We start from the raw sequence: 27,276 nt of genomic DNA, 5'->3' as shown, positions 1-27,276 counted from the left end.
TGAGTCAAGAGTCAAGGACTCTAACAAAGTCTGCTTCTGTTTATATTATTGGTGTGCCTTGGTTGTTTTTCTTCTTGGGTGTGTAAAGCTGGTTGGTCTAGGTTTCAGGTTCTCTCAGATTTTATATTACTGATGGCTATCTCCATACTCGTGCATTTGTTCTCCAGAAGAGACCCACTGAGTCAAGGACTCTAACAAAGTCTGCTTCTGTTTATATTATTGGTGTGCCTTGGTTGTTTTTCTTCTTGGGTGTGTAAAGCTGGTTGGTCTAGGTTTCAGGTTCTCTCAGATTTTATATTGGAGGGAACTGATGGCTTCAGATCAGCTACTCAGGAGCTCCCACAGAGGTCCAAGTCAGGCTCCAGTCAGGTACACTCAGGCTTCCTTCTAACGTGTCTGGACCCATACTAGTGGACACTCACAGCCCAACTTGGGAAGTTCACTAAGGGGAGCCCTGGTTTTTGCACTCTCAGGCTGTCTGCTAAGGTCTCAGCCCCTACTGCAGGGCAGAGAAGTCTATCCCTGGCAAAGAGGGAGGGGTTTCACATGGTCCCAATTAGGGGGTTGGGCATGGCATGATTTGGGGAAGCTCACCACCACATGGAGGCCGGATCCAGGCACTCTCAGGTGGTCTTCTAAGGCCTCCCACGCTCTTTTTAAAAAATATATTATTATTTTTATTTTATGTGTGAGTATATTGCCTGCATGTGTGTAAGTGCACTCATATTGTCCAATGCCTGCAGAGGTCAGAAAAAGGTGTCAGATCCTCTGGAACTGGAGTTATAGATGGTTGTACAGATAGTTGTTGACCATTATGTGGGCACTTGGTGTTAGATTTAGGAGAGCAGAAAAAGGGAGGAGTTTAACATTAAGAACACAAGAAGCAGAGCCAGACCTGCAACAGGCAAGGAATGTGTCCTCTTTAATTCAGGAGAACATAGCAAAGGGCCGGTGTCTTTTCCATGGATACAGACATCAGCACACATTAGCAGAGCAATCTGGTCTTACATATGAACTCTGCCGAAAGCAGCTGTAGGTATTTGCTAGGTGTCAGGTGTCAGGAGTCAGTGACCTTGGGGTACTGGAGGTTGACTCTGCAAACAGTCTCTGTAGTGATCAGTTGATAAGGCCAGGGTGTCAGAGCAGGCTATGGCACAGCAGGAGTTAAATGGCCCTGTAACCAGTCTTTGTCAGCCAGGGAAGTGACCAGTTGATAAGGTCTGATCAAAGGCCAAGCTGCCAATTTGGGCCATTTGGCTACCTAGAGGAATGTATGAAAGGAAGTTTATGACTCTCTTGGAATTTACACATTCTATCACTGGGAATCAAACCAGGATCCTCTGCAAGAGCAGTCAGTGCTCTTAACCACTGAGCCATCTTTCTAGCCCCTCACATTCTACTTCCTCTTCCACCATGTTCCTTGGGCCTTGGGGTGGGAAGGTAGTGTGTGATATAGTGTCCTGTTGAAAGCTGAATACTCAATAGTCACTTGTTCTCAGCACCTTGACCAGCCATGAATCTCTGCCTTAGTTGTCATTTGCTGCAAAGAGAAGCCTCTTCAATCAAGGCTGGGGACAGCATTGGCCTATGGGTAAAAGCATAAATACTTAGGAGGCAGGTTAACAATATGTCCAATTAGCAAGACGAAAGTAGTAGGTTTGCTGCTGGTGCTTATTTTTTAAAAACTAATTTCTATTGAGTCTTAGTTAATCTTGGTGTATTGCTCTCCCACATCAAACATCTTTGTTTGTACATTATAATGAGATCATATTCCTTTCTTTAGTGTACTACTCTCTGAGGCAGGTAGAAATGTAGGAGAAAATTCAAGGACACAAGGAAAGAGAGAGGTCTCACCCAGGAATCAGGTTCACATCTTTGCAGGCAGCAGAACAAGAATTCCAGGACAGTTAACAATTGCTCTCTTTCTTCCCTCCCATAAACTTGCAGTTTTCTAGGAATGGTATCAGAAAACCCATTTACAGTAAAGGAATGTATGTACTTAAACCACTTGTACAACTTATCCCATAATTTCATCCAAGACAAATCTCCAGAGTCACCTCTCATATCTCCCTTATCAAGACAGAAAAAGTTTAACAACCTTTTGAGATGTAACTTGAGCCACCAAAATGGTGTATGTGGCTAATACCAAGACAATTAATTGGGACTTTCCTTTGAGGAGCCTGTACCCACACTTCAGTTTATCTTACTTTCTGCCACTCTTTGAGAAGCTCACACTCATAATCTGGGTGTGTCCTTTTTTTCTGAGTGCCTCTCTCTTAATACTAGTGTGTAAGCCTATATGAAAATATCTTTGATGAAGTTCAAACTCTGCTTCACTATACTGGTTGGTTCTGAAATTCTTTTCAGCGTTGAAGCAAAGACTCCCTATTTGACTCCTTAGGCTACTGAGGGTGGCAGTGTGTTCCTTTTTTAAAAATGTTTTTCTTTTTTCCTCCAAAGGCATAAGCTGTCTGGTTTTACTCATCACCTTATATAGTAGGCACATTCTTTCACTGCACAAATAAAATGACTTGCATTTTCTTCCTAGCTCTTCACGCAGAGGCTTTAAGGTAGACAAAGCACTTGAATTCCAAAAGAATAAATGATTCTACGAAAACGGTATCTATTTAAATTCGTTCCTTGAGTAACTGTCATTTACCCTATAATTATTAGGCAATGGAGACATACTATGCATCAGACAAGCTTCTGCCGATGCTGAGTTTGCGTGGGGTGGGGGGTGGCGGACGTGGGACGTGAGTAAATGTATATGCTATACTGCCTGTATTTAAGCACAAGTCTCCCCTACTTCGTGGGAAAAAAAAAGAAAGAAAGAAAGAAAAAGGAGAAATTACATCCTGAACAACACAGATGGAATTGCTGGTGTGTGAGAATGGAAAAACAAAACAAACAAACAAACAAAAAAACAGCTTGGAAACAGGAGCTGAGAGTGTGAGCTCCTGCATGATGAAAACCAGAAAGCCAAGGTTTTAGCAATGGCCATGGTAAAAGATAACAGAACTCCTTCCGGTCCTTTAACGACAAATCACACACTAGGAAGCTACCACAGCAGCTGCCTTCTGCATACTTCTTATTCTTCCCCACTACTCTCTCGTGACAAGTCTGTTGTACTTGACCACCTAGGCCAAAAGATTTGAACACTACCGTCAGCCGCCCAAATAAGGACCCACAGCTTCGACTCCCAAGACTAGCGGCGTAGGGTCTCTAAAACCGTCGTTTGTAAATCATAACTCAGGTTCTCTTCCTTGGCTTCCGTACAATGGTGTTAGGGGCCTTCAGCTTCAGCCGAGGGCAGAAAAGGGCAATTAGATGTCTATTTGAATTCCAGAACTATATCGCCTGAAGAGCAAAATAGCTGTATTCAGATACAGTTAAACATTTTCCTCCAAAGAATATGGAAAGGGGCAAATGGAACTCATGCTCTTTTCACATTTCTTAGGTTTTACACTCGGCACCCTTCGAGGGTCGCTGTCCGCCCGAACCTTTCAGACAGGCGGCTCCCGGCCACCCTCGGGGGGGGGTCCTCATTTTGAAAACAGGAGCGGGCCAATCGGATGGCGAGCGCTGTTTGGCGCCGCCATTCGAGCCTAGAGCGCTGGGGCGGAAATATGAGCCGAACCGCTGGGCTTTAGCGGGCCGAACGTGCAGGCCCGACGCGGTCGGCAGGCTGATGGAGAAGAGGACAGGCAGCCTGTGAGACCGGGTGACGGCGGGACCAGCCCGGCGGGCACCGGGACTGGGAGAGGCTCTGCGCCGCCGGCTGGTCCGGCCGCGAGGCTGGGCAGGGAGAACGGAGCCGGCGTTGGAGGGCCAGGGGAAGGGGCCTCTCCATCCGAGAGAGCCGGGGGCGAAGAGGGTCGGGGGAAGGGGCCGGAAACCGGGAGAAGCTAGCAATAGGCGCTGAGACCAGGAAACGGAAGAATCAGAGGAAAAAGGGAGGTCTGTGTAAGTAGCTGACAGGGTGGGGTGACCGAGAAGGAAGGTCGGTGGAAGTGGAAGGAGAGTGAAGTGTGGCCGGATCCAAGGGCCGAGAGAAGAGAGTCTGTGGAAGTGGGTAGACGGGAGAAGGAAAGCCGTGGAAGTGGCCGGGGTCCGGGGCCAGGGCAGTGCCAGACGTGGCCGGAAAGCAGTGGAGCGGAGCTCAAACCTGAGAGTGTTTGGAAATTGGAAGACTTGGTGGCGAACGAAAGTCAGAAACCGGAGTCGGCCTCGGAGAGTAGGCGACGTGGCCGGGATGTGGGATCGGAGGCTGGTCAGACTGGCCTTGCTGCAGCAGCTTCGGACTGTCTATGGCATTAAGGTCAAGTGTGGCCGCGGACAGTGCGAACGCAGGAGACGAGAGACGCCAGCCTCGGAAGTACGGGTGAGTCACGGGAAATGAGATTTAGGTTATAAGAAGTGTAGGAAGAGGGGCAAACCCAGTTCACTCCGTGAGAGTGAAAAGACACGTGCTTGGGTGTGTCTAAATTCAATCCCTGTGATCTCTTGTCGATCTTTAAAGGGTAATACTCTTTTTTTCTCCCCAGAAACTTGTTAGTTGAAAAATGCGTGCTTTCCCAACAGCAGCACTATTGGAGTTTTGGGTTAAATCATTGCTTGTTAGGAGACGGGGAGTCGTGTGAATTGTACAATGTTTAGCAGCATCTCTGCCTACTGCGCACTGGATACCAGCTTTCGGTTATGACCAGATTGTTCCCGGGTATTGCTTATTTATTTCTGCGGTGCTTGGAATGGGATCCGGGCCTCCTACTTCCAACATCTATATCCCCAGCTGCTAATTTATTGTATTTTGAATCAGCAGTATGTGGGGCGGAGGGCAAACCACCTTCCCTACCAGGTTGCAGAGAAGGGGGAGTAAGTGCAGTCAGTGGTTGAGGAAGAGTGACAGGGATTAGAAATAGGTTTCATGAGATCTGTCTGTATTCAGCAACTTACCAGAACAGGCCTGCTGCCTGCCATGTCACACTTTGGTGCCTCTCCTCTCTAGCAGTGTGTGCTAGAGGAACACTTTTATTAGTGACTATCAATCCTATGCTCAGACAAACCTGGTTTATTGTTGTTTTTAAAATTTTTGTTCCTAGTGAACAAATTGAGTGAAATGATTGAAAAGCTTTTTTTTTTTTTAAAGTATTAATTTGTTACCAAGTTCACATTCTGCTAAAGATTCACAGTCACTTAAATCCCATTTTGTGTGAGGTCAAGAGTAGGTTTTCTCCTTCCACCATGTGGGTCCTGGGGGTGGAACTCATTTCCTCAGGCTTGGCAGCAAGCATCTCCACCCTCTTAAGCCATCATACTCTCCCACAAAGCCAATTTTGATTTAGTGGTTAAAGGAACCTTGAGTGAGATTTTAGTCTCTGTCAAGTAATTGAGACTTTCATTGTGAAATACAGAATTGAATATATCTCCTTATTTTAAATGTATATAGGTAATTTATTAGCCACTTGTAAGTACTTTGAGGTTAAAGACTAATAAAATCAATTTTAATAGTTTCTGTTTGGTGCAGTGTTTTGTAGCCCAGATTGACTTTGAACTCCCTTTGTACCTGAGGATGTCTTGTTCTAATCCTGCCTCCACCTTCCGAGGGCTGGGATCACAAGGATTGTGCCACCACACCCACCCAATATGTTTATTTATATTTAAAAATTACTGTGCTTCTGTTTTTAAAACTGGCCTTTCATGATCTCAAATACAACTTTTTTTTTTTTTTGTCTTTTTGAAGCAGGGTCTCCCTGTAAGCCCCCAGCTGTCCTGGAACTCACTATGTAGACCAGGCTGGCCTTGAACTCACAGAGATCCACCTTCCTCTGCCTCCCAAGTGCTGGACTACAGGGCATGCACCACCACGCCCAGCTGCTTTCATTCCTTTTTTTTTTAAAAAAAACAAAACAAAAACCTAACGCTTGTCATTAGAGACAGACATACCACATACCTGCATTTGAGTTCTGCTTCATACTTAATTTATGGGCATGGGGTCCTTGTTTATTTTCATTGAGCTTCAGTTTCTTATTCTATAAGGTGGCAATTATGGTATTTCTTCTTGGATTATATAGGGAAATGGGGAGGGACAGTGAGGTCCTAGGTAGGCCTAGCACAGTGCCTGTCACGTGCCACTTATTCAAATAGAAAAATTATCTGTATCCTGATTGATGGTGGTATTGTATAAGTTCAGCTAAAAATGCTAGAAAAGTATTCTAATAAAATATATGATCATTCTGTAGTAAGTGTATAAGCTAACTGGGTAGGTAAATCAAAATGGTTTCTCTGGCTCTGGTGGTGATTAGTCTTTCTTCACCTTTTAAAGAAAAGTGATGGAGGCCCTTGGAGAGTTGGCTCAGCACTGGCTTCTCTTGCAGAGGACCTGGGTTCAAGTCCCATCATCCACATGGCAGCTAACAACTGTCTGTAACTGCAGTTCCAGGGAATCCGATGTCCTCTTCTGACCTCCCAGGGCATTGCATTCACACATGCAGGCAATACACTCATACAAAATAAAAAATAAAAAACAAGAAATAAAAAATAAAAAAACGAAAAAAAAAAGTGATGGGACTCTTTTTAAAAATAATACTGTTAGTGCTTTACTACATAAAAACTTTTAAAACATACTATTTTTGAGATTAAATTGTATAAGTTATTTGTAGAGCTAGTTATTAAAAACAATGACACATAGGGAACTAGCTAAATTCAAGCTGTGTTAGTTGTAGACGAACATCCATTCTGGCATATCCATTTTGTATTTTGTTGCACTGTATCAGGAAAATTTTAATTTATCCAAATATAGGGGCTGCCCATACTAATATTAAAATAGTTTATCTTGAAATGATAGGTATAACAGAGACATTTTTTGAATTCCTGATTCTGTCAGACATTGGTGTGTGCTTTACACATTTTAATTCATTTGATTCTGTAGTTCTGTGACACAAGGTATGTGTGTGCATACGAGAGACAGAGAATGTTATTACTTGAGTAAGGCTTCTTAGCTAAAAAGTAGGAAAGCCAAGATTATTAAACTAGCATTCTTGCCTCTGGAGCCTGACTTCTTATTGTGCTATGCTGGACTATATATATATATATATATATATATTTTCAGTTTGGAATATTTATCAAACAAATACTTGAAGCAGGACTAGTAAACATTTCATTACTGATCCAAGTTTGGTTTAGGAATTTCCTTATTGGGGCTGGAGAGATGGCTCAGCTGCTCCGAGCACTTGCTCCTCTCGCAGGGGACCTGGGTTTGGTTCTTAGTGTCTGATCAGGCTGCTCAAAACCACCTGTAACTCCAGTTCCAGGGATTCCAGTACCCCCGTCTGACCTCTGGGCACCTGTACACACATGGTGTACAAACATGCAGGCACATGCACATAAAACAAAAAAAAATCTTTTAAAAAAGAATGTTTTTATTAGGCATTAACTCTATCAGTTTCCCGTAATCAGGTTGGAGACTGGCTGAATTCATTAGATTATTTGAGGGCAGTGACTTTATGTTGGCTGTTTGTACTATCAGCATCCAGCATAAATGTCTAGTAATAGCAGTTACTTGTTAGTAAATGGACTTGAAATAGTTGTTTTAGAGTTTATTTCTGATATCTTTATTCTTAACATTTTTTAATTTGCCTATTTAATAAAATTTATTTATTGTGCTAAGTAGCTGATTTGTCATTTTAGGGTAAAATATTTGGAGTCCCTTTTAATGCATTGCCCCATTCTGTTGTACCCGAATATGGACATATACCAAGGTAAGCAGAGCTTGAATGAGTAAACATTTCAAATTGGTTTTAAAGGTTTTAAAAATAGTAGCTTGATGCATGCATTTGTTTTAAACTAGCAGATTATTTCATCTCTCAGCATTAGATCCAGCTGTTCAGGCTTGGCAACCTGAGTTAGATCCCCTCAATCCATGTATTCGCCATGAAATTGTCTTCTGACCTCCACATGTGAGCTGTGTTATATGTGCCTGCACACATGCATCCAAAAGTGTTGTATCAAACACCTCGCTGCGCTGGTACAATTTAGGTGTAGATGTACAGTTTTTCTAAGGCTGCCACTTTTTAACAATTAGAAGTGCAGACAGGCCCAGGAATAATGTCTGAAACTTTGTTGCATACAAGAAAACAAAAAACAGCTGTAAGTTACCTCAGCAAGTGTGGTTTCCATTTAGCCTCTATGCACTAATATTGCTGTATTATTTTGTTTATGACTGGTGTACATTCTAATTTTCAATGTCAGCTGTTGGGTAAGTATCTAAAGCTAACATTGGTTGGGAATATTCAGTCACCCCTTAAAATGACACTGATTGTAAGGAGTGGGATGGATCCCACTTACTTTGCAAGGAAAAATGTTGGGATGAGAAAAATTTCACTTTATTTTTTCTGGAAATGTAGTAGATGGTAGATATTTAAAGCTATGCATGCTATACAAGGCCACCCCTGAGGAGACTGGATAAGGAAGGCCTTGGGCCAGCTGAACATGCTGGTACATACCTATAGTTCCAACACTTGAGAGGTGGAGATGGAGGTTGGGAGCTCAAGGTTAACTTAGACTACATAGCAAATTTGAGGCCAGTCGGGCTACATGAAACTCTTGTCTTCAAGAAACACTTTGAACAGAGTCCATTCCACTAGGTAGACACCAAATAGAAGAGGAGGAAACAGGAGATTGAGAAAAAGCAGTTTGGGGAAGTAGCAGGAAAACCAGGGGACAGTGAAAAGCCATTGTGAGCAGGGGAGTGGTCCGATGTGTCACATGCCGATGGGTCAAGCAATATGAGGACAGTTAAATCAAGCATGTATCTGGAAAGGCTATGACATTGGTGATGTTTCTGAGGGTTGAAGAGAGGAGGGGGGATGTGATGAAATGGAGATGAAAAGCAAAGCAGATCTTGTGAAGTGAAGTAGGAAAGCATGTAGAATTGAGTAGGCATCGAAACTGGCATGAGTAAAGATGTGGAGAAAAAGCTAGGAAACGACAGCTAAAAACAGTCCTTTGTCACAAGCATTAAGGGGGTTTGTGGCATTAGAGTGGAAAGGGCCGTAGTGGCTGGCCTGCTCAGGTAGAATAGTGTTGGTGAGGTGTATATCTGGCCACTTACAAAGTTTCTCTTTCAGCTTTCTTGTTGATGCTTGCGTGTCTTTGGAAGAGCATATTCATACAGAAGGGCTTTTCAGGAAATCAGGGTCTGTCATTCGCCTAAAGGCACTAAAGGTAAGCATGTTCCCAAACTATGATTTTTCTTTTGTACCATTTTCTGATTTGGTTTTTATGGTTGAAATATTTTCCTAAAGAACTTATATATCATTTATATAGTGCTTTAAAAAGAGTGCTTTTGAATTTGTGGTCTTCGTTCATATAAAATACTTTATGAAATGAAAATAACAGTTTTATTACTTTTAGCCTTCTAGAAAGAAGTAATGTTTTTTGTTTTGTTTTGTTTTTGGTCTTATTGAGACAGGGTCTCTTTATAGCCCCAGCTGGCCTGGATTTGCTATGGAGATCAGGATGGCCTTGAATTCACAGATAACTGCCTACCTACCTCTGCCTCCCAAGTGCTAGGATTAAAGGAGTGGGCCACCACACCCAGCTAAAGAGGTTCTCTTACCTCTTGTTTTAAAACATTCCTAGCCAGGCATGGTGGTGCATGCCTTTGATCCCAATACCAGGCAAATCTCTGTGAGTTCGAGGCCAGTCTGTTCTCCACAGCGAGTTCCACAGCAGCTGGGGCTACAGGGAGACCCCCCCCCCCCAAAAAAAAGAGAACATCTTTAATTACTGTTTAATAAACTTAAGTTTCCAAAGTGCTCATGATTATTGTATTTATTTCAGAGGAAACTGGATCATGGCGAAGGTTGCCTGTCTTCTGCACTTCCTTGTGATATTGCAGGACTTCTTAAGCAGTTCTTTAGAGAACTGCCGGAGCCTATTCTCCCAGCAGATTTGCATGAAGCACTTTTCAAAGCTCAACAGTTGGGAACAGAGGAGAAAAGTAAAGCTACATTGTTACTCTCCTGTCTCATGGCAGATCATACAGTTGATATATTAAGATACTTCTTTAACTTTCTTAGGAGTGTTTCTCTTAGGTAAGTGGTCATTAAAAAGCCTTAAAAGAATTTAATTTCTCAGCTACCTAAAGAGGTACCCTATAGTTAATAAATTTTATTTGGAATGGAAGTTTTTCTATTAAGTACTTCCTTATTATAGGAAGTATACCTTGTATAATCTAAGAACTAATAAACCAAATGACTTACTATTTTCTTGCATCCTTGGAAGCTTGATGAATGTCTTACTGGCTTAATGGTCTTCACAAGATTCATTGTCCACTGGATAGATTCTGATTACTTGCTTTTAAAATGTTTGTGTTGTGTTTCTTAAATTTTCCTCTCTCTCTTGTTAGTGAGTCAGTTGTTTTACGCAGAATTGATGCCTTCTAAAACTTCCAGTTTTCTGTGTGACTTTAGAAGTCAGATAAACAAGGCTAACTTGTGTGAAAGAGCAAAATGTGAAAAGATTAGTATGGTCTTGATGATTAGTATTTTCATATAGAGAGGCCATGTATTTTGGGTTAATTGTCTTTTTTTTTGTACTGTTTTGTAGTGTTAAGGTTCAGACTCTGCATAGTAGGCAAGCTTTATCACTAAGCTACTGCCCGGTGCTTGCCCCTTCCTTTCCTTTCTTTCCTTCCAATCCCCTTTCCTTTCTTTCCGGCCAATTACGTAGATTGATAGATGTGGGGTGACTATTTTGACTTATATGTGGCTGATAAAGCAAATGTGTCCAATGTTATTTTAACTTTATAGTTATACTTTTCCTCCATTTAAGACAGCCTTTTGTCAAGCGGGGCGTGGTAGTGCATGCCTTTAATCCCAGCACTTGGGAGGCAGAGGCAGGCGGATCTCTGAGTTCGAGGCCAGCCTGGTCTCTATAGTGAGTTCAGGCCTGTTGAGGCTTCGGGAGACCCTGTCTCAAAAAGACCAAAAAAAAAAAAAAAAAAACACAAAAACCCCCCCCCCAAAAAAAAAAAAAAACCAACCACTCTTTTGTCATCATAGGGCAAGTGAGAATAAGATGGACAGCAGCAATCTTGCGGTCATATTTGCACCAAATCTTCTTCAGACAAGTGAAGGACATGAGAAGATGTCTGCTAACACAGAGAAAAAGCTGCGATTACAGGCAGCAGTAGTACAGACTCTTATTGATTGTGCGTCGGATATTGGTAAGAGGTGGTTTACATTATAAGTGGTAGGATTTGTTTAAGTGAGGGCAATTCAAGACTCTTCCTAGTGAATATGGAGATAGCTGTTAGAAGGCTAACATTATTGCTTACACATTTTGGGGAGGGGTAAGGGAAGGAAGAAATAAGTGTTTTATTAACATTTTCATTTAGGGCATGTGCCAGATTTTATCCTGGAAAAGATACCAGCTATGTTAGGTATTGATGGTCTCTGTGCTACTCCATCACTGGAAGGCTTGGAAGACGGTGACTATGAAACCCCTGGTGAATGTAAGAGAAAGCGAAGACAAAGTGTTGGAGGTAATTGACAGTCTCCTCTTAGGGTGGTTACTGGGTTGGCTTTTATCTAAAGTGTGTTTAAACATAGCACATGTTTAATGGCATGGTATATGCCATTTGATGTTTACAACGGTAGTTGTAAAAATAAGACATTGGCACATTAGAAGTTAAAGTGATGATACAATCTAACACTAAGTGCTAAAACTTTAATACAAACATACAGTGTATTCAAAGGGGAAACCTTCCCTGGGCCACAATAACCAGAGACTTTCAAAGAACAGGTCAAACTGAGCATTATTTATTGGAACAAGAATTAAAGGCACCAGGGCCACAGGCTAGGGAAGCACTCTGCCTTTGAACTATATCACCAGCTCTCAACCTGAGTCTTCTTAAAGGATGGGTAGAATGCAGAGAAATTGGGTAGATCAGAAAACTTGTATTCTGTACTAGTTGCAAAAGATGTTGCAAAAATAGATTTATATAAGGAAGAATATATCTAGATTTGTGTTTGTAAAGAGCTCAGTGTGGTTGGAGTGAAGTATGTGTTTGTGGATTTGGATGGTATAATGCTCAACTAGATGTCATGCCAAAGACTTAGGTGTTGACAAGTCATAGAAGGTCATAATTTGAGACATACATGGCATGATTAAAGTGTTTTATAACAATTATCTGATTTAAAGAATTGATACTTAGAGGTAAGAGAATGCTAAGAGAGGAGTGGCCTAATATAGCTGAGTTCTTAGTGATGGGAATGAAGAATATAAATAATGAAGGCAATACTACTAAGAAAGGTTCAAAATGGACAGAAGTTAGATCATGGTAAGGTTGATAAGATTTCCTGTCTCTGCTTGATCAGGAAGACAGGCCATTCTTAATGAGGAACCGTTTTCGGTGTGTGAGTAAGCACTTGTGTGGAGGTCAGAGGGCAACCTTGACTGTCAGTCCTTGCTTTCAACTTTGTTTGAGACAGGATATCTTGTTTACTGCTGCTTACTCCAAGCTAGCTAGTCCACAAGCTTCCAGGAATTCTCCTGTCCACCTCCCATCTCACCGAAGGAGCGCCGGGATTACAGAGGCACATTTCTATGCCCAGTTTTTTGGTGGATTCTAGGGATTGGAACTTAGGATGTGACACTAACACAGCAAAAGCTTTACCCACTGAGCCATCTTGCCAGCCCAGTTTCTTATCTTTGGAGTATGAGAATCAACTCCTTTTGAATTTTTTGGTTTATTTATTGCTTTCTTGTGTTTCTTCTTTGCCACTTTTGTAGATTTCTTTTACTATTTCTCTATTATTTTTGTAGGGGTGCTGAGGCAATGCACCACAAATTGAGTGACTTAAAATCACAGTTCTAGAGGCCAATCTGTAAATCAGTGCCAGGTAGGTCTCTGAAATCTATAGGAGAGACTGCTTTCTTTCTCTTCTGGTTTGGTTGTGTTTCTGAAGCACAAAATTCAACCATAAAACTTCCTGTCACAAATGTAGGTATCTGATCTCATTAACCCCTATAGTTTCAGTTCCATTGACTGTCTTTGTGCCTTTTCCTTGAATTGTTAATGCCATTAAGGCTAACAGTCTGCATGCATGCACATGGACACACATGCATAGATGCCAGGAGGTAACATAATGCCTTTCTTCCGCGCAGCCACTAAGGTTACAGACCCTGACTTTTTAAGAAGGTGCTAGTGTAGAACTCAGGTCCTCATACTTGGGCAACAAGTACCTTGCCAAAAGTTGGTTTGACTAATAATACTGTTATTTATCGCTTAAGAATCTAGTGTACTTGTCTGGTGTTTCCTGTCTCCTCTTTATGCAACCTAAGTCAAACTTGGGTCTTTGTTTCCCTAACACGTTTCTTCTTTGGCTTATACTGTTCATTGGTAATTGTTTGTGTGGGGCGGGGGGTATGCCTGGGTGTGCCTGTGCAGAGGCCATAGTAGGACCCTGGGTGTCCTCTTTCACTCTTCAGCTTAACCTCCTTGAGACAGGACCTCTCAGTGAACCTGGAACTTGCTGGGTTTGGCTAGGCTGGCTGGCCAGCAAGCTCTAGTGATCCTCCTGTCTCCACCTACTCCCACAAGTGCTGGAGAACCAAACTTGCAAAGCAAATGCTCTTACCTACTGAACCATCTCCATTGCCTCTATTGACAATTTCTGTTTGCATCTGCCCTTGCTGTTCAAGTAACATTCAATTATCAAAACTCATCTTAAATGTCTTGTCAAGTAAGTTCCTCCCCCCATTTTTTTTCCAGGCAGGAAATAATTTCTGTCCTGATAGTCTATACTATTTCATTGAGGCTTTGAAAGCTTCTATCTAGTTCATATATCATTCCTTACATATGGCTCTCTACTATAGTTACTGTTCTTTGAATATAAAAGCCATCTTTTTGCTTTATATCCAACCTCATATTTTTTACAGAAAACACATTGAGTTATTAATATTTGGCTTAAACCAGAGATACTTTGGTTAAACACATTAGATTTAGCATTTATCAAACACCACTGAACTACATCAATTTCACTAGCAATTTCTTAGGTTATAGTTAGTCTTCTGTTATGGAGGGGTATCAACACTACAAGTATTCATGTGGTTCAACTGTATTTGCTTAGGAGAATCTTCACAATTTTTTTAAAAACTATGCTTTATATATATTTATGTCTAATAAAATTGATCATGCTAAACATTTTTAAGTGTGTTGTTCAGGAGTGTTAACGTACACTGTAATACAATCCTTCAGAACTGTTTTTGTTTGTTTCTTGAGACCGAGTCCAAATGTATATAAGCTCAAGTTAGCCTAGAACTCCAGATCCTTCTGCTTTAGCTTCCAGTGCAGAGATTTCAGGTATGTACCAGCATGCCTGGCTCTGGACTTTTCATAAATGTATACTATATGAATTAGTTTTTCTAGCTTAGTTTTGCATTCCTCTGAATGTGTGTACTCCTCTGTGTTGTTGCTATGCCAGCAAATATCTTTTTATAGATGCTGGTACCATGCTGAGGTGATTAATGCGATAGTTGTATTAGTGTAGTAGTTCCTGAAATCCATACATTAAGATCACAAGACTATTACAGGAACGAAGACATGATTTCTAAATTTCTCTAAACACTCTAGGTCATCAGAGTGCACGAGTGGTCCACGGTGTAATCAGGAAGGTTTCAGAATTTAGAAGGGGCAGTTTGTCTTGCTCCTGACTTTACTGTGCTATCCTAATTGTTTTCTGCTGTGGCTGAATCTGTTTAGAGTTGTTTCTGTTTTCTCAGCTCTGGCTCTTATTTTTCTTATTTCTTCGCGTGCCCCCCCCCGCCCCCATTTTAAACCTTGTTTGTATCAGTGCCATAAAGATTGAGTTTTCAAGCCGTTGCTTTCCAGTTAAGAGTTTTGCCTATTGTTTGCCATTCATTGAGGTTTTCATATTTTCTAGTTTGTACCTGTTTCTACACGAAGATGTAGATTCCTCTGTAATATATTATTGGGCAGTTTCTGAACTGAAATAAGTATTTTGATCCATATGAGTCCGTATGAGGGAGAATTTGGGACAGGTTCTCAATATGTAACTCTGGTCGGCCTGAATTCACTATGTAGACCAGCCTGGGCTTAAACATAACAGAGATGTGCCTGCCTCTCCCTCTTGCTGGGACTAAAGGTGTGTGCACCACCAAACTCAGCAGCCTTAAATGAGTATTTTGAGTGTCATTTGGTGACTTAATTGGGTGAAAAAAAATTTAAGGGACTTGTGTCTTCCTTTGTTGTATTAGTTACTTTTCTCACTGCTGTGACCAAACCCTGACAAGGAGAGGTTTATTGCGGCTCATGGTTTGAGAGTACAGTCTGTCATGGCAGTGGCAGCAGGAGGTGGCTGGTCACGTTTCATTACCAGTCAGGAAGCAGAGAGGTGAATGCACGTGCTCAGCAGGCTTCTCTGTTCCTTTCCCTTTTACTCAGTCTGGGCACCTAGCCCACCTTTGGGGTGGGCTGTCCAGTTACAGATATGTAGATGTTTAGGCCTGTGTTTATTCTGAATCACTGACTACTTGGTTATTTCCTTGACTTTTCTTCTCGTGTTGTATAATCACTATGCTGTCTTTCTTTCCCTACCCCATTTGCCATTTGTTTTGTCTCATTTTTTTAGATTTTCTGACACCTCTTATCATTTTAGCATGCTTAATCTTATACTTTACCTCTTTCTTAAATGATAACTCCCATTTCTGGGCTAATAACTTGCAAATTAACTTCTGTAGTCCCAGTTTTCCCACAAATAGGTTCATGTCCATTTCAGTATTCAGAGGCATATGTAACTTCTTTTCAATTTCTTTTTCAATGTTGTCATGATTATCTACTCAGTCATCAAAAATCAGTACTCTGGCTCTTTATCTGTTCTTTCCCTGTCCTCACATTTCATTCAGGATACACCCCCCCCCCTTGGGGGTATGAAGTATGATGGAGAAAAGGTATAAAAATTAGTGTTTTTCCTGTATTAGAATAAGTTTTTTATGTTTTATTATTTTTATTTTATGTGTATGAGTGTATTACCTTCATGTATGTAAGTGTGCCCATGCTATGCAATGCTCTTGGGGGTCACAAGAGGGTGTGGAATTCCCCTGGAACTGGCATTGCAGGTGGTTATTAGCTAAATGTGGGTGCTGGGAATTGAACCTGGGTCCTCTATAAGAGCAGCCAGTGCTCTTAACCACTGGGCCATCTCTCCAGCTTGCTAAAATACTATTAATACCAGGATGAATTATTAGTAAAGGCAGGGTATTACATTTTAATTGCTTATGTGAATTATATATACCTTACATTTCAGATTTTGTTAATGGAGCCCTAAATAAACTTAAATCTAGCAGAACACCATCTCTTACACCTCAGCAGGATAAAACTGGTAGGTGTTTGTTGTATGCTAATATATAAATGAAAGTTTCTTTAGTGTTCTGTAAAAACTCATAATAATTGCCTAACTTATTTAATAATCAAATCCTAGTACTATTTTCCACAGAAATGTTGTACTATGTTATGACATCATTAATTACATTAGTTTTGATAAAATTGTAGGTAGATAAGAATTTATTTTACTCTGTTATCCAATTGTTAATAATCTTAATCATGATTTTCAGTTGCTTATAATTTGGATGCTTTTAAACATGAAAAGTAACTCAACCTCATTTTGTTTTAGAATAAGAAATTTATATATTCTATAGTCTAATATTTTATACTGGTTTGCTTATGGATGAAAGTATTCAGCCAACAGTCAACAAGATCTTTTGTTTAAATAACATAAAATAACATAATTTTTCATCTTTTTTTTTTTTTTTTTTGAGACAGGGTCTTCCTGTAGTCCCAGCTGGCTTAGAACCTGCTATGTAGGCCAAGCTGATCTTGATCTCACAGAGAGAGATCTGCCTGCCTCTGCCTCCTGAGTGCTGGGATTTGTTTTCATATCTTGACTTTACATTCTTCCTTGTGTTAAAAATTCTTTAATCTATAGTATATGTGTCCATTACTCTATTTAGTTTAAGTTACTGCTGCTTCTTAAGAGTCTTGCCAAGCCTGATGTGGTTGCATGTACCAGCACATGGGCATCTGAGGCAGAAGAATCTCAAGTTGAAGTCCAGTCGGGGCTACATAGCGTAGGCCTTATCTCAAACAAAAGAAGAAAGAAGAAAATGTCTTGCCTCTTTGTAACTTTGTTATTTTCATTTTAAGTAACTGTAGAATGTTAATTTAATTAATAATGGACCTTAATAGAAATATATCACCCACATTTTTTGGTTACCTCTAAGAAATAGAGCTTATAAGAAATTAAATAAAGTGCTTGTATGTATTGTCTCTGTGAGAGGAACACATTGGTATGGTTTGGTTTTCAGCCCAGGCGTCTACATCACCAGTGATTCTTACTCCAAGTGCGAAGCGTAAATTGCCAGTAGATTCTTCTCATGCTTTCTCAAGTAAGAAGAGGAAGTCTATCAAACAGAATTTGAACTTTGAGCTGTTGCCAAGTCATCTCTTCAGCAGCAGTTCTACACCAGTATCAGGTAGCAAATAGAATCTTTATAAACATTATAAACATTAACCTGAGTGCCTGTTTTCAACAAAGAACTATTTCAGATTAATATTACCCATATGAGCCAAAAGTTTCTATGTTTAATTTTTGTATTTTTACAAGTTCTACCTTTTAAAGTAGGCACTGATTTAATATAAATAAAATATAAATGTCTGTGCTTTATGGCTATCCCTAGTGAAAGTTATGAATAACTCAGTGAGCATTGGGCTTCTGTAAATGGCATTGCTACTCAGGTTCTATGTGATTGGTTGGACCTGCTGAGTCCTATTTTAGTTTCTTCTGGGCCCATAGGTAGGCTCTATCTTTGATCTATGTATTGCTGTCTTTCGTTGAGCTGAGGTCAGAAGTTTGATCATCTCTAAATCGAGAATGAGAGTTATTCAGGCATGTTTTACACAACCTCTAAATCCTTGGTCAAGGTAATTGGCATATCATTTTAGACATTCATCATTTCATTTCAAGAACAGTTACCTATTGAATATCTGGTTTTGTTCCTATAGTCTTCCAGTTAATTATAGCATATGTAGAATAGGTAAGTTGACTCAGATTAACTTTATAATCAATCAAAAATTAAAGGAAACCCTAACTAAGCCCAGGGGACCCCTGTCTCATAGTCATCACATTTGATCAAAATCTGATTCTTTCAGATTTTCATGGTTTTTTTTTTTTTTTTTGAGTTTCAGGCACTGGTAAAAGTTCTGTATTGAATTCAAGAGCTGACCTATGAGCCCTTCTTCCCCAAAATGTCTTTTTGTTTTGTTTTGGGTTTTGTTTCTATTCAAAGGCTTGTACTTTGCTTAAGTTGAAAGAAGAGCGTCTTGTGGTTTTTTGGAAGAAAAGCTCTTCTTTACGGGTTCTGCACGGTTTCTTCAGGTATAATGAGGAATGTTGGCATTTGCATCTGTGGCACTTTCAGTAACCAGAGTTGGAGATTTAACTCTGCTAAAGTAACTTCGTATTTTTTTAATATTTAAAAGCCTATCCAGGTTGGAAGACTTTGCAAATGGCAAATTGGAATTACAGTTCTTCCTGCCATTATTTGTTAGCATTTGTCTTCCCCAAGTGCTGAACGTCTTGCTGTTTTCTATAAGCTGCTTCCAAAAGTTGAAATATTCTTGTGTTATTATAAGCTTAGTTTTAGCTTGAATAACCAGTCAACTTACTTTATTAAAAAATGTAAATGTTTGGGGCTCAGCAGTTAAGAGCGCTGACTATTCTTGCAAAGGACCTGGGTTCAATTCCCAGTACCCACATGACATCTAAGAACCATCCTTAACTCCAGTTCCAGGGGATCCAGTGCCCTTTTCTGATGGCCTCAGGCATTGTACAACATGGGCACACCTACCTACATGTAGGCATTACACTCATACACATAAAATAAAATAAAAATAATTAATAAAATATTTTTTAAGAAATTTAAATGTTCAACAGGAATTCTATCACTATTAATTCACCATTTTTCTTTGGTTTGCTTTCTTAATCAAAATTCAGTAGTTTGATATTTCAGACCAAAGATAGGTTGATTTCTAAGTTTGGGTTAAAAAGACCCTATTTTTTGTCTTAGTGTATAAAGACAGTATCATTAATACATAGTTCATACTATGTATGAACCTCTCTGTAGTTTTCTGTGTATGATTAATTTACATTATTCTACATATTCTTACTGTGCTGTGACCACTGATACATTTTCAAGGTGACTAAACAAGCTACCTAGATCACAGTGGATGTATTTTATTGACTTCTAAAATATTCTTTAGCCTAATGCATGCAAAAGCCATTGAGATCATTACATTTTTTATGTTTTCATGACTATACAAAGCCGTGAGTATCTTTTTGGGGTGCTTTGTGAATTTTTTTTATCAATAACTTATGGATTGACATGGATTGACAGTTCATGTTTGTTGGAGCTATACAGGGTATGACTCAAATGCAGTCAAATGTATATATGCACCCTATTTGTAACTTTCACTTCATAAAGTTTATACTGTAGCAGATTATATGATGTAGATGAGGTTGAATAGTAAAATCGAACTGTGCTGTAAACTGGAATTGTTTGCTTGGAGTATGGCAGGGATGAATAGATTAGGCATCGCTGTAGATAGTTTTTGTTTTATTCAACAAAAATATTGGAAAATTATACTTGAATCTAGTAGATAGCAGTTAGCTAGCAGATATTTCCTAAATGCACACACACCAACTTGTCAATAGTTTAATTTTTTAAAAGTTTTTTATTAGCATATATTGTATTAGTCTCTTTTCTGTTGCTGTGATAGAAACACCATGACCAAAGGAACTAATAAAAGGAGACGTTTATTTAGCTTACTGTTCCAAAGGGGCAAGGGTCAGTCAGTCATGGCGGGGTGGCATGGTGGCAGAGGTAGCTGGAGGAGGAGCGGAAGCTAAGCTGTCACACTTCAAGCAGGCACAGGAAGCAGAAAGCAATTCAAGATCTGGCAAAGCTTAAGAACTATCTAAGCCCGCCCCCAATCCCAATGATGTACTTTCTCCAGCATGGCCACACCTTCTAAGGCCTCCAAAAACAGAGCCACCAACTGGGAACAAAGTACCCAGATACTTGGAGCCTGTGGGGGACATTCTCATTCAAACCATGACATACATAGAATGAGTTTCATAGTAACATTTTCATACATACATGTCCCCTTCACACTTCCACTGATCTTGAGCAGTAATATTTATGTCCATTAAGAAGCTATATTTTCAGAGTCTTAAGTGATGGGCCAGCTCTGCCTCCAGTGTTTGTCAGGGTGTGTCCTTCCTTAATACTTAGAGAGTTTAGAGCAAAACTAATAGATTACTGCTTACTCTGACCTTTAATTGGCAGCTAATAAGTAGGAAACTAATACTTTTCCTTTTAGTTGAGTAGACCCCTGAAGCCTCTAACCAGAAATAGTGTGATTTTTGTTGCTCCAGGGAGGAGACAGAATTAGAATTGGATCTAATTGCTACTGTTCTACACTTTGAAAAGAAAATAGGTCTATGTGGCATGTTCTTTGTCCTTATATTCATAGTTCACTGTGATACAAGCCCAGAAGGGTCATCTCAGAGTCCACTCTCTCCTGTAGTTAACAGTGGCAACCATTTGATGAGCACAGAGCTACGACGAAGTAAAAGGATTGCCAGCAAAAAGGTTTACAGGTAATTTGTCCAAGGTGTTCTGTTTTCATTGGATGACTATTTGATGTCAACCAAGAATTATATTTTAATTGTTTTTAAAACCCCATCCGTCTTTATATTATTAGTGACAGACCCTTGATATACCATTAGAAAGAAGAAAACAATCAATTTGAATCAATTGTTCTTGTTTAAAATCCTGTTTTATGTTAATGGTACACTTTAAGTCTTGTTAGTTTTATAAATCTATTCTAATGATCCTGGTTTATAAGTTACTAAGTACGATAAATTTTTATATGCAGATATAATGTGCTTATATATGATATCTTAAAGTTTAAGTCACTTTTAAAAATTTGTTAACTCCTGTTATTAGCAATATAATATTTCTTTGAACATTGTCAAATTTCACTTTATAAGAATTTCTGATATGTTAGAAACTGACATTTTAAATTTCTTGCTTTTTAGGGTAGAATCTGGAAAAGCAGGCTGCTTCTCCCCTAAAGTCAGTCGTAAAGAAAAGGTCCGAAGATCTCTTCGTCTGAAATTTAGTCTGGGGAAAAATAGAGATTCAGTAAGTGTCTTGTTGCGATAGAATGCCTGTTGTAAACAGCTTAAAGGAGAAAAAATTCTTTTGCTGATAATTTTCAGAAATGTCAGTTCATCATGGTGGGGAGGCTGTGGCAAAGCAGAACATTTCACATCATAGCAGCTAGGAATCAGAGGAAGGAAATACAGGAGGGGCCAGGGAGAGATGAGACAAGGGCATGTGTCTCTCCATCCTCCAAATTCCACCTTTCACCACCTCTCAGTAATGCCATCAGATTATGAGCACATTAATCAGGATCTATTCATTAGGCCAGAATCTTCATCTGTTCCTGGAAACACCATCGCACACACCCATGAAGGTGTGTATACTAATGTCCTAGGCATTTCTCAGTCAAGCTCACAATTAAGAACATCACAGTGATTTATCATTTTACTAATCTAGTGCCGTAATATATTCCATATTAGCATAAAGCTCTAGATTTGTTACTAAAAAAAAAAAAAAAAATCCTGCCTCCCCACTAGTATACTGTACCATATTCCACTCCATTTTTTATCAACACTTTTGTCCCAAAACTTCACTGAAACTGCTCTCATGGTGGCCCATGAACTTGACATTGCTGAAACCAGGGGGCAAATGTTAAACCTTATTCCACCTGTCCTGTCATCAGCATTTGGCGCACGTGATCACTGGCTCCTCCTCGGTTTACTTACTTTCTTTGCTTCTTCATCGGTTACTTTTCAAATTCCTTTGTAACAGTGACTAAAGCTGTATTTATCTGGAAATCCATGTTTAAGTTCTCTAACCCAGGATACCCCCCTGAACAGACTGACCACCTAGACTTGTGTATAGGTTTTTTGGTTGTTTGGATTTGGGGGACATGTTTTTCGTTTTTGTTCATGTTGCTAAGTATGTGTTGTGTCACTGAACAATCAGAGCTACTCAAGCACTGCTCTTTCTTATTTCTCCTTATTCCTTGCTCTAGTCAAAGCTAACCTCTCAGGCTAGTTCCTGAGATAGGTTTCCTTGCTGCTGCTGTCCCTGCACCAAACCACTCTTATCTCTCCATTTCAGTTAGGCAACTTGCTCTTCTAATCACATAGGTCAGGACCACGGCACATTCTTGATTCTTCACCTGCTCATGCATGACACCTAATCTGTTAAGAGAAGTCTGCTGAACTTCTGCTCAGTGTCTCTCCAAACTGTCATTTCTTAGCTGGGTAACTACATCTGATCTTATAATAGGTGTGTCTGCTTCTGACCTTCCTTCAGTATTTGCATCCAAAATGGTCCTTTTAAGACCCAGGTTACGTCATATTACTCTTTTGTTCTGAACCCTCCAGTGATACATTTCATTCTGAATAAAACCCCATATTCCCACATTAACTGTAGTTCTCCATGTGATCCATTCCAGACCACATCTCTGAGCTCTCATCCTGGCACTCCCCCTCTCACTCTGCTTCAGCTCTGACTTGCTCCCACTGCAGAGACAGCACTAGCATCTTCTCCCTGAAATGTTCTCACACTTAAGTCTTCCTTGCTCTGCTACTTTTTCTTGACTAACAACTCATCTTCTCATCACCCCATTTGAAATTATACTCCCACCCCAACAAATTCCATCCTCCTTACTCTGTTGGACTGTTCTCTGTAGCAGTTTTTGCCTTTTATATTGTACTTTTGCAATATAATTTGCTGCTTGTCTTGTTTTGATCTGGATCTTCTCATCTTAGAATGTAAATTCCATGCAGGTGAAATTTTGTTTCCCTACCCCCCCCCACACACAGTTTATAATTTTTAATTATAAAATTAAAACACAGAGACAACAAAAAATTTGTTTTGTATAAAAGTTAATTTGTGAGACTGGTTATTTTGGGGGGTTGTTTGCTTGTTTTTTCTTCACAAAATATTACCTAATGCTTATAATTGGCAGGCAAGAATGTTGGTGTTTGATACAAAATTGGCTCAGTATATATGCCTTTCAAAATTAGTTACTGATTTCAGTACTTAGCTGGTCTTAGTATTTTGAATTACCTGGGTTTTTGTAACCAAGCTGTTTTCACATTATCTTTTCTCTACAGAATGGATGTTCTGGCATCAATAGATATGAACATGTTGGTCGGCGACTAGCAAATCAACAAAGTTTTAAAGCTAGGATTGAATCTGTAAAAACAGGCCTGCATTTTAGCCCAGATATTGATGAAAGATTATCAAAGAAAGGTACATTTACACAGTGCTGTTAGAATTTTACCCCAAAGTCCTGCTTTAGTTCTGTTTTAATGATAGAAAAATATGTATTTGCTGTTCTAAGTTTAAAGTTCACATTTGACTAGTGAAAATTTGACTTGGCAGTGTATTTTTCTGTAAACAGGGTGATTATAAATGTTAATATTTGATATTTTTGTCTTAAATTTCATAACATCTTTAATGTTTTGGAAGTAAATGCTTAGTACCTTTATTTTCCACGTAGGGAAGTTTAAAGTATTAAAAGCACTGAACTACTTTATTTTAGGTTCAGAAAAGATGAGCAAGTCTGAGGAAAACTTAACTCCAGATCGACTAGATGGAGGAGGTTATGGGATGTCCTGGACAGAACACAGTAATTCAAGTTTTCAAGATATGGATGCAAATGAAACTTCTTCAGTAATGAAAAATCTTGAGGTGGAAAACTTTTCTTTGGAGCCGGCTGTCACTGTTGAGAAGTTGCCAGTTGTGTCGTGTGATTTCAGCCCCTCTACTTTGCACAACCAACCTAACAGCAGTGTCCTAGGAAGTTCCCTTAGTGGTGATGAAAGTAACATGACCTCTCAGACCTTGGTAAAGATTCAGAAAGCATTTTCTGAGTCTGGGAGTGATCTTCACACATTGATAAATCATAGGCAGACATCAATAACCAGTAAGGGGGAAGAAAGTGAAGCATCTTATGTAAAATATAGCCCAGAGAAAAGTCTGTTTGAAGGTAATGATTTGATTATGAGAAAATCAAAGGAAAATGATGAAAACTACACTGGTAAAGATGAATGTGTTTTAGAAAGAGACTTCTCACCACATCAAAGTCCAAAATTTGGTAGAGAAGTAACTATAGAATGTTACTCAACTCAAATGAAGGTGGACTTTGAAAAAGACATCCACTCAGATACACTAAGTGATGATTTAAGCCAGCAAGAATTCCCCAGTGATGAACAGTCGAAAGAACAACAGTCCCCAGGGGATAAACTAAATACTCAGTCAAAGGAGAATGAGAATGTGATGGAAGAGAACTCAGTGGCATGCGAAGGTTCTGGGGAAGGTGAGGCTAAATCCTCGTATCTACAGCAAACTGCATGCCCTGTAACAGTCCTTTCAAAGCCTAGACCTGCGAGACTTGTTACACAACTGTCACTGGTGGAGAAATGTGATGAATCAGGTCCTGGAAGTTTTCAGCTGACAGAGCATGGGAAGGTTTCAGATCACATACAGTGGTTTAATAAGCTTTCTCTAAATGAACCAAACAGAACAAAAGTGAAGTCGCCTCTTAAGTTTCAGCGTACTCCTGTCCGTCAGTCTGTCAGAAGAATAAATTCCTTGTTGGAGTACGGCAGACAACCTGTGAGACAGAAGTTGGCAATCTTTGATGATGCTGCTTCTCCCCTGGTTAAGTCGGTGAGCTGTGACAGTGCTCTTCCCTCTTGTGTAGAAAATACATTAAAAAACTCTGTTTCATTTACTAAATCAGGTCCTAAAGAACAGATGTCTACATCATGTGATAAGTCAAATGATGCAGTTTCAAAACCAAGCATAGAGTTAGCTTCTAAGTCTTTCTCAAAAATGAAGAGATACCCAGATCCTGTGCATGCTTCTCTTGGATCTAGTAGACTTTGTAAAGAGGAGAGCAAATCTGATGGCCAAGTTAAGGTTCCCTTGGATGATCTGACTAATCATGATATATTAAAATGTGTTGTAAATAACAATGTAGGCTTTTCTCCTGGCATAAAAAGTAGAGTCCTAAGGAAACCTTCAGAAAAAGAAAGGGTCTGGTACAAAGGGTCTCCCAAAAATCCTATTGGAAAGACTCAACTACTACCAACAAGTAAACCTGTAGACTTGTAACTGATGTGTAGACTGTCATTAATGTAAATAACATTAGCACTTGATGAAGCGACTTGCAGGTCTATGTGTAGATCTATCTGCAGCTCAGGATGCTTGTCAAGCAGTAACTTTTCTCTGAAGCAGTTTCACTGCAGGGGCAGCTTGAATTTTCATACTTGTACATATGACTGTTTAGTTTCTCTTCATTGCTACAGCATATAAACTTTTGTGATATGCTTAAAGCGTATGTTAGACCTTACCGTTTTAAAGACATTGTTGGTTAAATTTATCAAAAAAATAATTTTGAAAATTACGTGATTGTTTTGTGTGCATGATAAGAAGAGGACAGGAAGTTGTACCTACCTGTTTCTTGTTGCTCTGCCAAGTCAGATTTTCTATTGCAGATCTGTACTATGTAAGCCCCACAAATCTTTTGTCTTGAATTATATTCATGTTTGTTGTCTTTACCAAAATCCTGGAAGTTAATTTGCCCCAATGGTATCCTAATACTTCTGTTTGGGACAGGGACATTTGGTTAGTATCTCTTGTAGATGTACACTGATTTCATGTGCTTCTGAACAGTGTTTAAGCACACTGATGACTAAAGTGTGCTTGTATATTATAATGGAGAAGTAATTGATTATTTTTAAGCCATACTGTTTTTAAAGGTAATTTGCACAAATACATTTTGATCTATTTTGTCCAATATGGAAATGAAACTTTTAGGGAGGAATAATTAAACTTGGAAATTTTAATCAAAGTGGTTTCATTCTATGAAGATGTTTGATTTTGAATTGCTAATGTACCTCTATACAATTTACTTAGATTTAAAAAAAAAATCTGATAGTTTTATCATGTGCTTAAATGTTATTTATTTAGCATAGGCATTAAAAATAACATCTGGAAAATGACTTGCCTGAGACTAATGAAATTCGAAGTATCATGTTTTAGAGGCAGAGCCATGTACACACGCAGAGCAACTGTACCTACACCATATGTTTGTGTATAAGGAATTCCAAGTCATCTTGTCTGCTTGGCCGGGTTTTAAAGACATTACATCTATTTTATGTCAAAGTTATTTCCTATTTTCTATGTTCATTACCTGAGACTCCTATTCCAGAACTAGTATTTACATAAAGACTAAAAATCTGGTTGTAAACATTTTTATTATTTTTGTAGATTTGTACTACAGACTTAGATGTGCATTTTAGGAATCTCTGGAACAGGTTGGAGGTCCCTTATCTTAAATGGTCTGGACTAGAAGTAGTTCAGATTTTGGAATATTTACATGGGTGTTATTGGCTGAACAAACCTAAAACAGAAATCTGAGGTGCTTTGAGACATTTTGAACTAAGGTCTCAGGACTCCATGCATGCCAAGAGTTCCTTCTGAGCTTTCTATTTATTTTAAGTACTTGAGCAGGGCATGGTGGAGTATGCCTGTGATACTAGCACTCAGGAAAGAGAGGCACAGGGTAGAGAGAGCTTGTCTCCAACAAACGGTCTATAAGACCTTTGAACCTCAAACTCAAAGATTTGAGACCATTTCATACTTTGGAGTTAAGGAAATGGAGTGTTAAATGGTTTCATTTTTGTATTTATTTTTTCTTATACAAAATGGAGATAGTTACTGATGGAGCATATGAGTAAAAACCTAAAGTTAATAGACTTCTGGGCAACCTTATCTAATTCTAAAACGTTAGTATAGGGTTTTGATAATCATCAGGCTAGGATATGTATGGTGCACACTTTTTGTTTGTTTGTTTTGTTTTTTTGTCTTTTTTTGAGACAGTGTCTCCCTGTAGCCCCAGCTGTCCTGGAACTCACTAGAGCAGGCTGGCCTTGAATTCATAGGAGGCCTCTGCCTCCTGAGTGCTGGAATTAAAGGCGTGTGCCACCATGCCTGGCACACTTACTTTTTTAAAAAATACCAAATTTTGGTCCAGTGCAC

The 27,276-nt window shown here is 39.4% G+C and overlaps 1 protein-coding gene across 2 annotated transcripts; it reads left to right on the top strand.

Annotated features, from left to right (window-relative positions):
• Positions 1-4,115: 4,115 nt before the first annotated feature.
• Positions 4,116-26,433, top strand: Arhgap11a (Rho GTPase activating protein 11A). 2 transcript variants are annotated; one of them, XM_008841158.3, is made up of 12 exons: positions 4,116-4,381; positions 7,687-7,757; positions 9,126-9,222; positions 9,841-10,094; positions 11,064-11,227; positions 11,399-11,545; positions 16,332-16,406; positions 17,389-17,556; positions 20,615-20,741; positions 21,183-21,288; positions 23,340-23,478; positions 23,771-26,432. In XM_008841158.3, exons 1-12 carry the CDS (start codon positions 4,253-4,255, stop codon positions 25,345-25,347), a joined length of 3,054 nt encoding a protein of 1,017 aa, XP_008839380.1. In that variant the 5' UTR covers positions 4,116-4,252; the 3' UTR covers positions 25,348-26,432. The 2 variants fall into 2 exon arrangements, with proteins under 2 accessions (XP_008839380.1, XP_029423217.1); XM_029567357.1 differs by lacking the exon at positions 16,332-16,406 and having other exon boundaries at positions 4,233-4,381; positions 23,771-26,433.
• Positions 26,434-27,276: the final 843 nt, after the last annotated feature.

Source organism: Nannospalax galili, unplaced genomic scaffold, assembly GCF_000622305.1.
Source record: "Nannospalax galili isolate Female #2095 unplaced genomic scaffold, S.galili_v1.0 scaffold999, whole genome shotgun sequence".
Classification (NCBI taxonomy): Eukaryota; Metazoa; Chordata; class Mammalia; order Rodentia; family Spalacidae; genus Nannospalax; species Nannospalax galili.
Note: the sequence above shows the minus strand (reverse complement) of the source record. Positions and strands in the feature narration are given on the sequence as shown.

Coding starts and splice junctions, on each gene's coding strand:
- Arhgap11a (XM_008841158.3), top strand. CDS start 4,253: ATGTGGGATCGGAGGCTGGTCAGACTGGCCTTGCTGCAGCAGCTTCGG. Junction 7,758..9,125: donor GAATATGGACATATACCAAG/GTAAGCAGAGCT, acceptor TTTCTCTTTCAG/CTTTCTTGTTGATGCTTGCG. Junction 11,228..11,398: donor TGATTGTGCGTCGGATATTG/GTAAGAGGTGGT, acceptor ATTTTCATTTAG/GGCATGTGCCAGATTTTATC.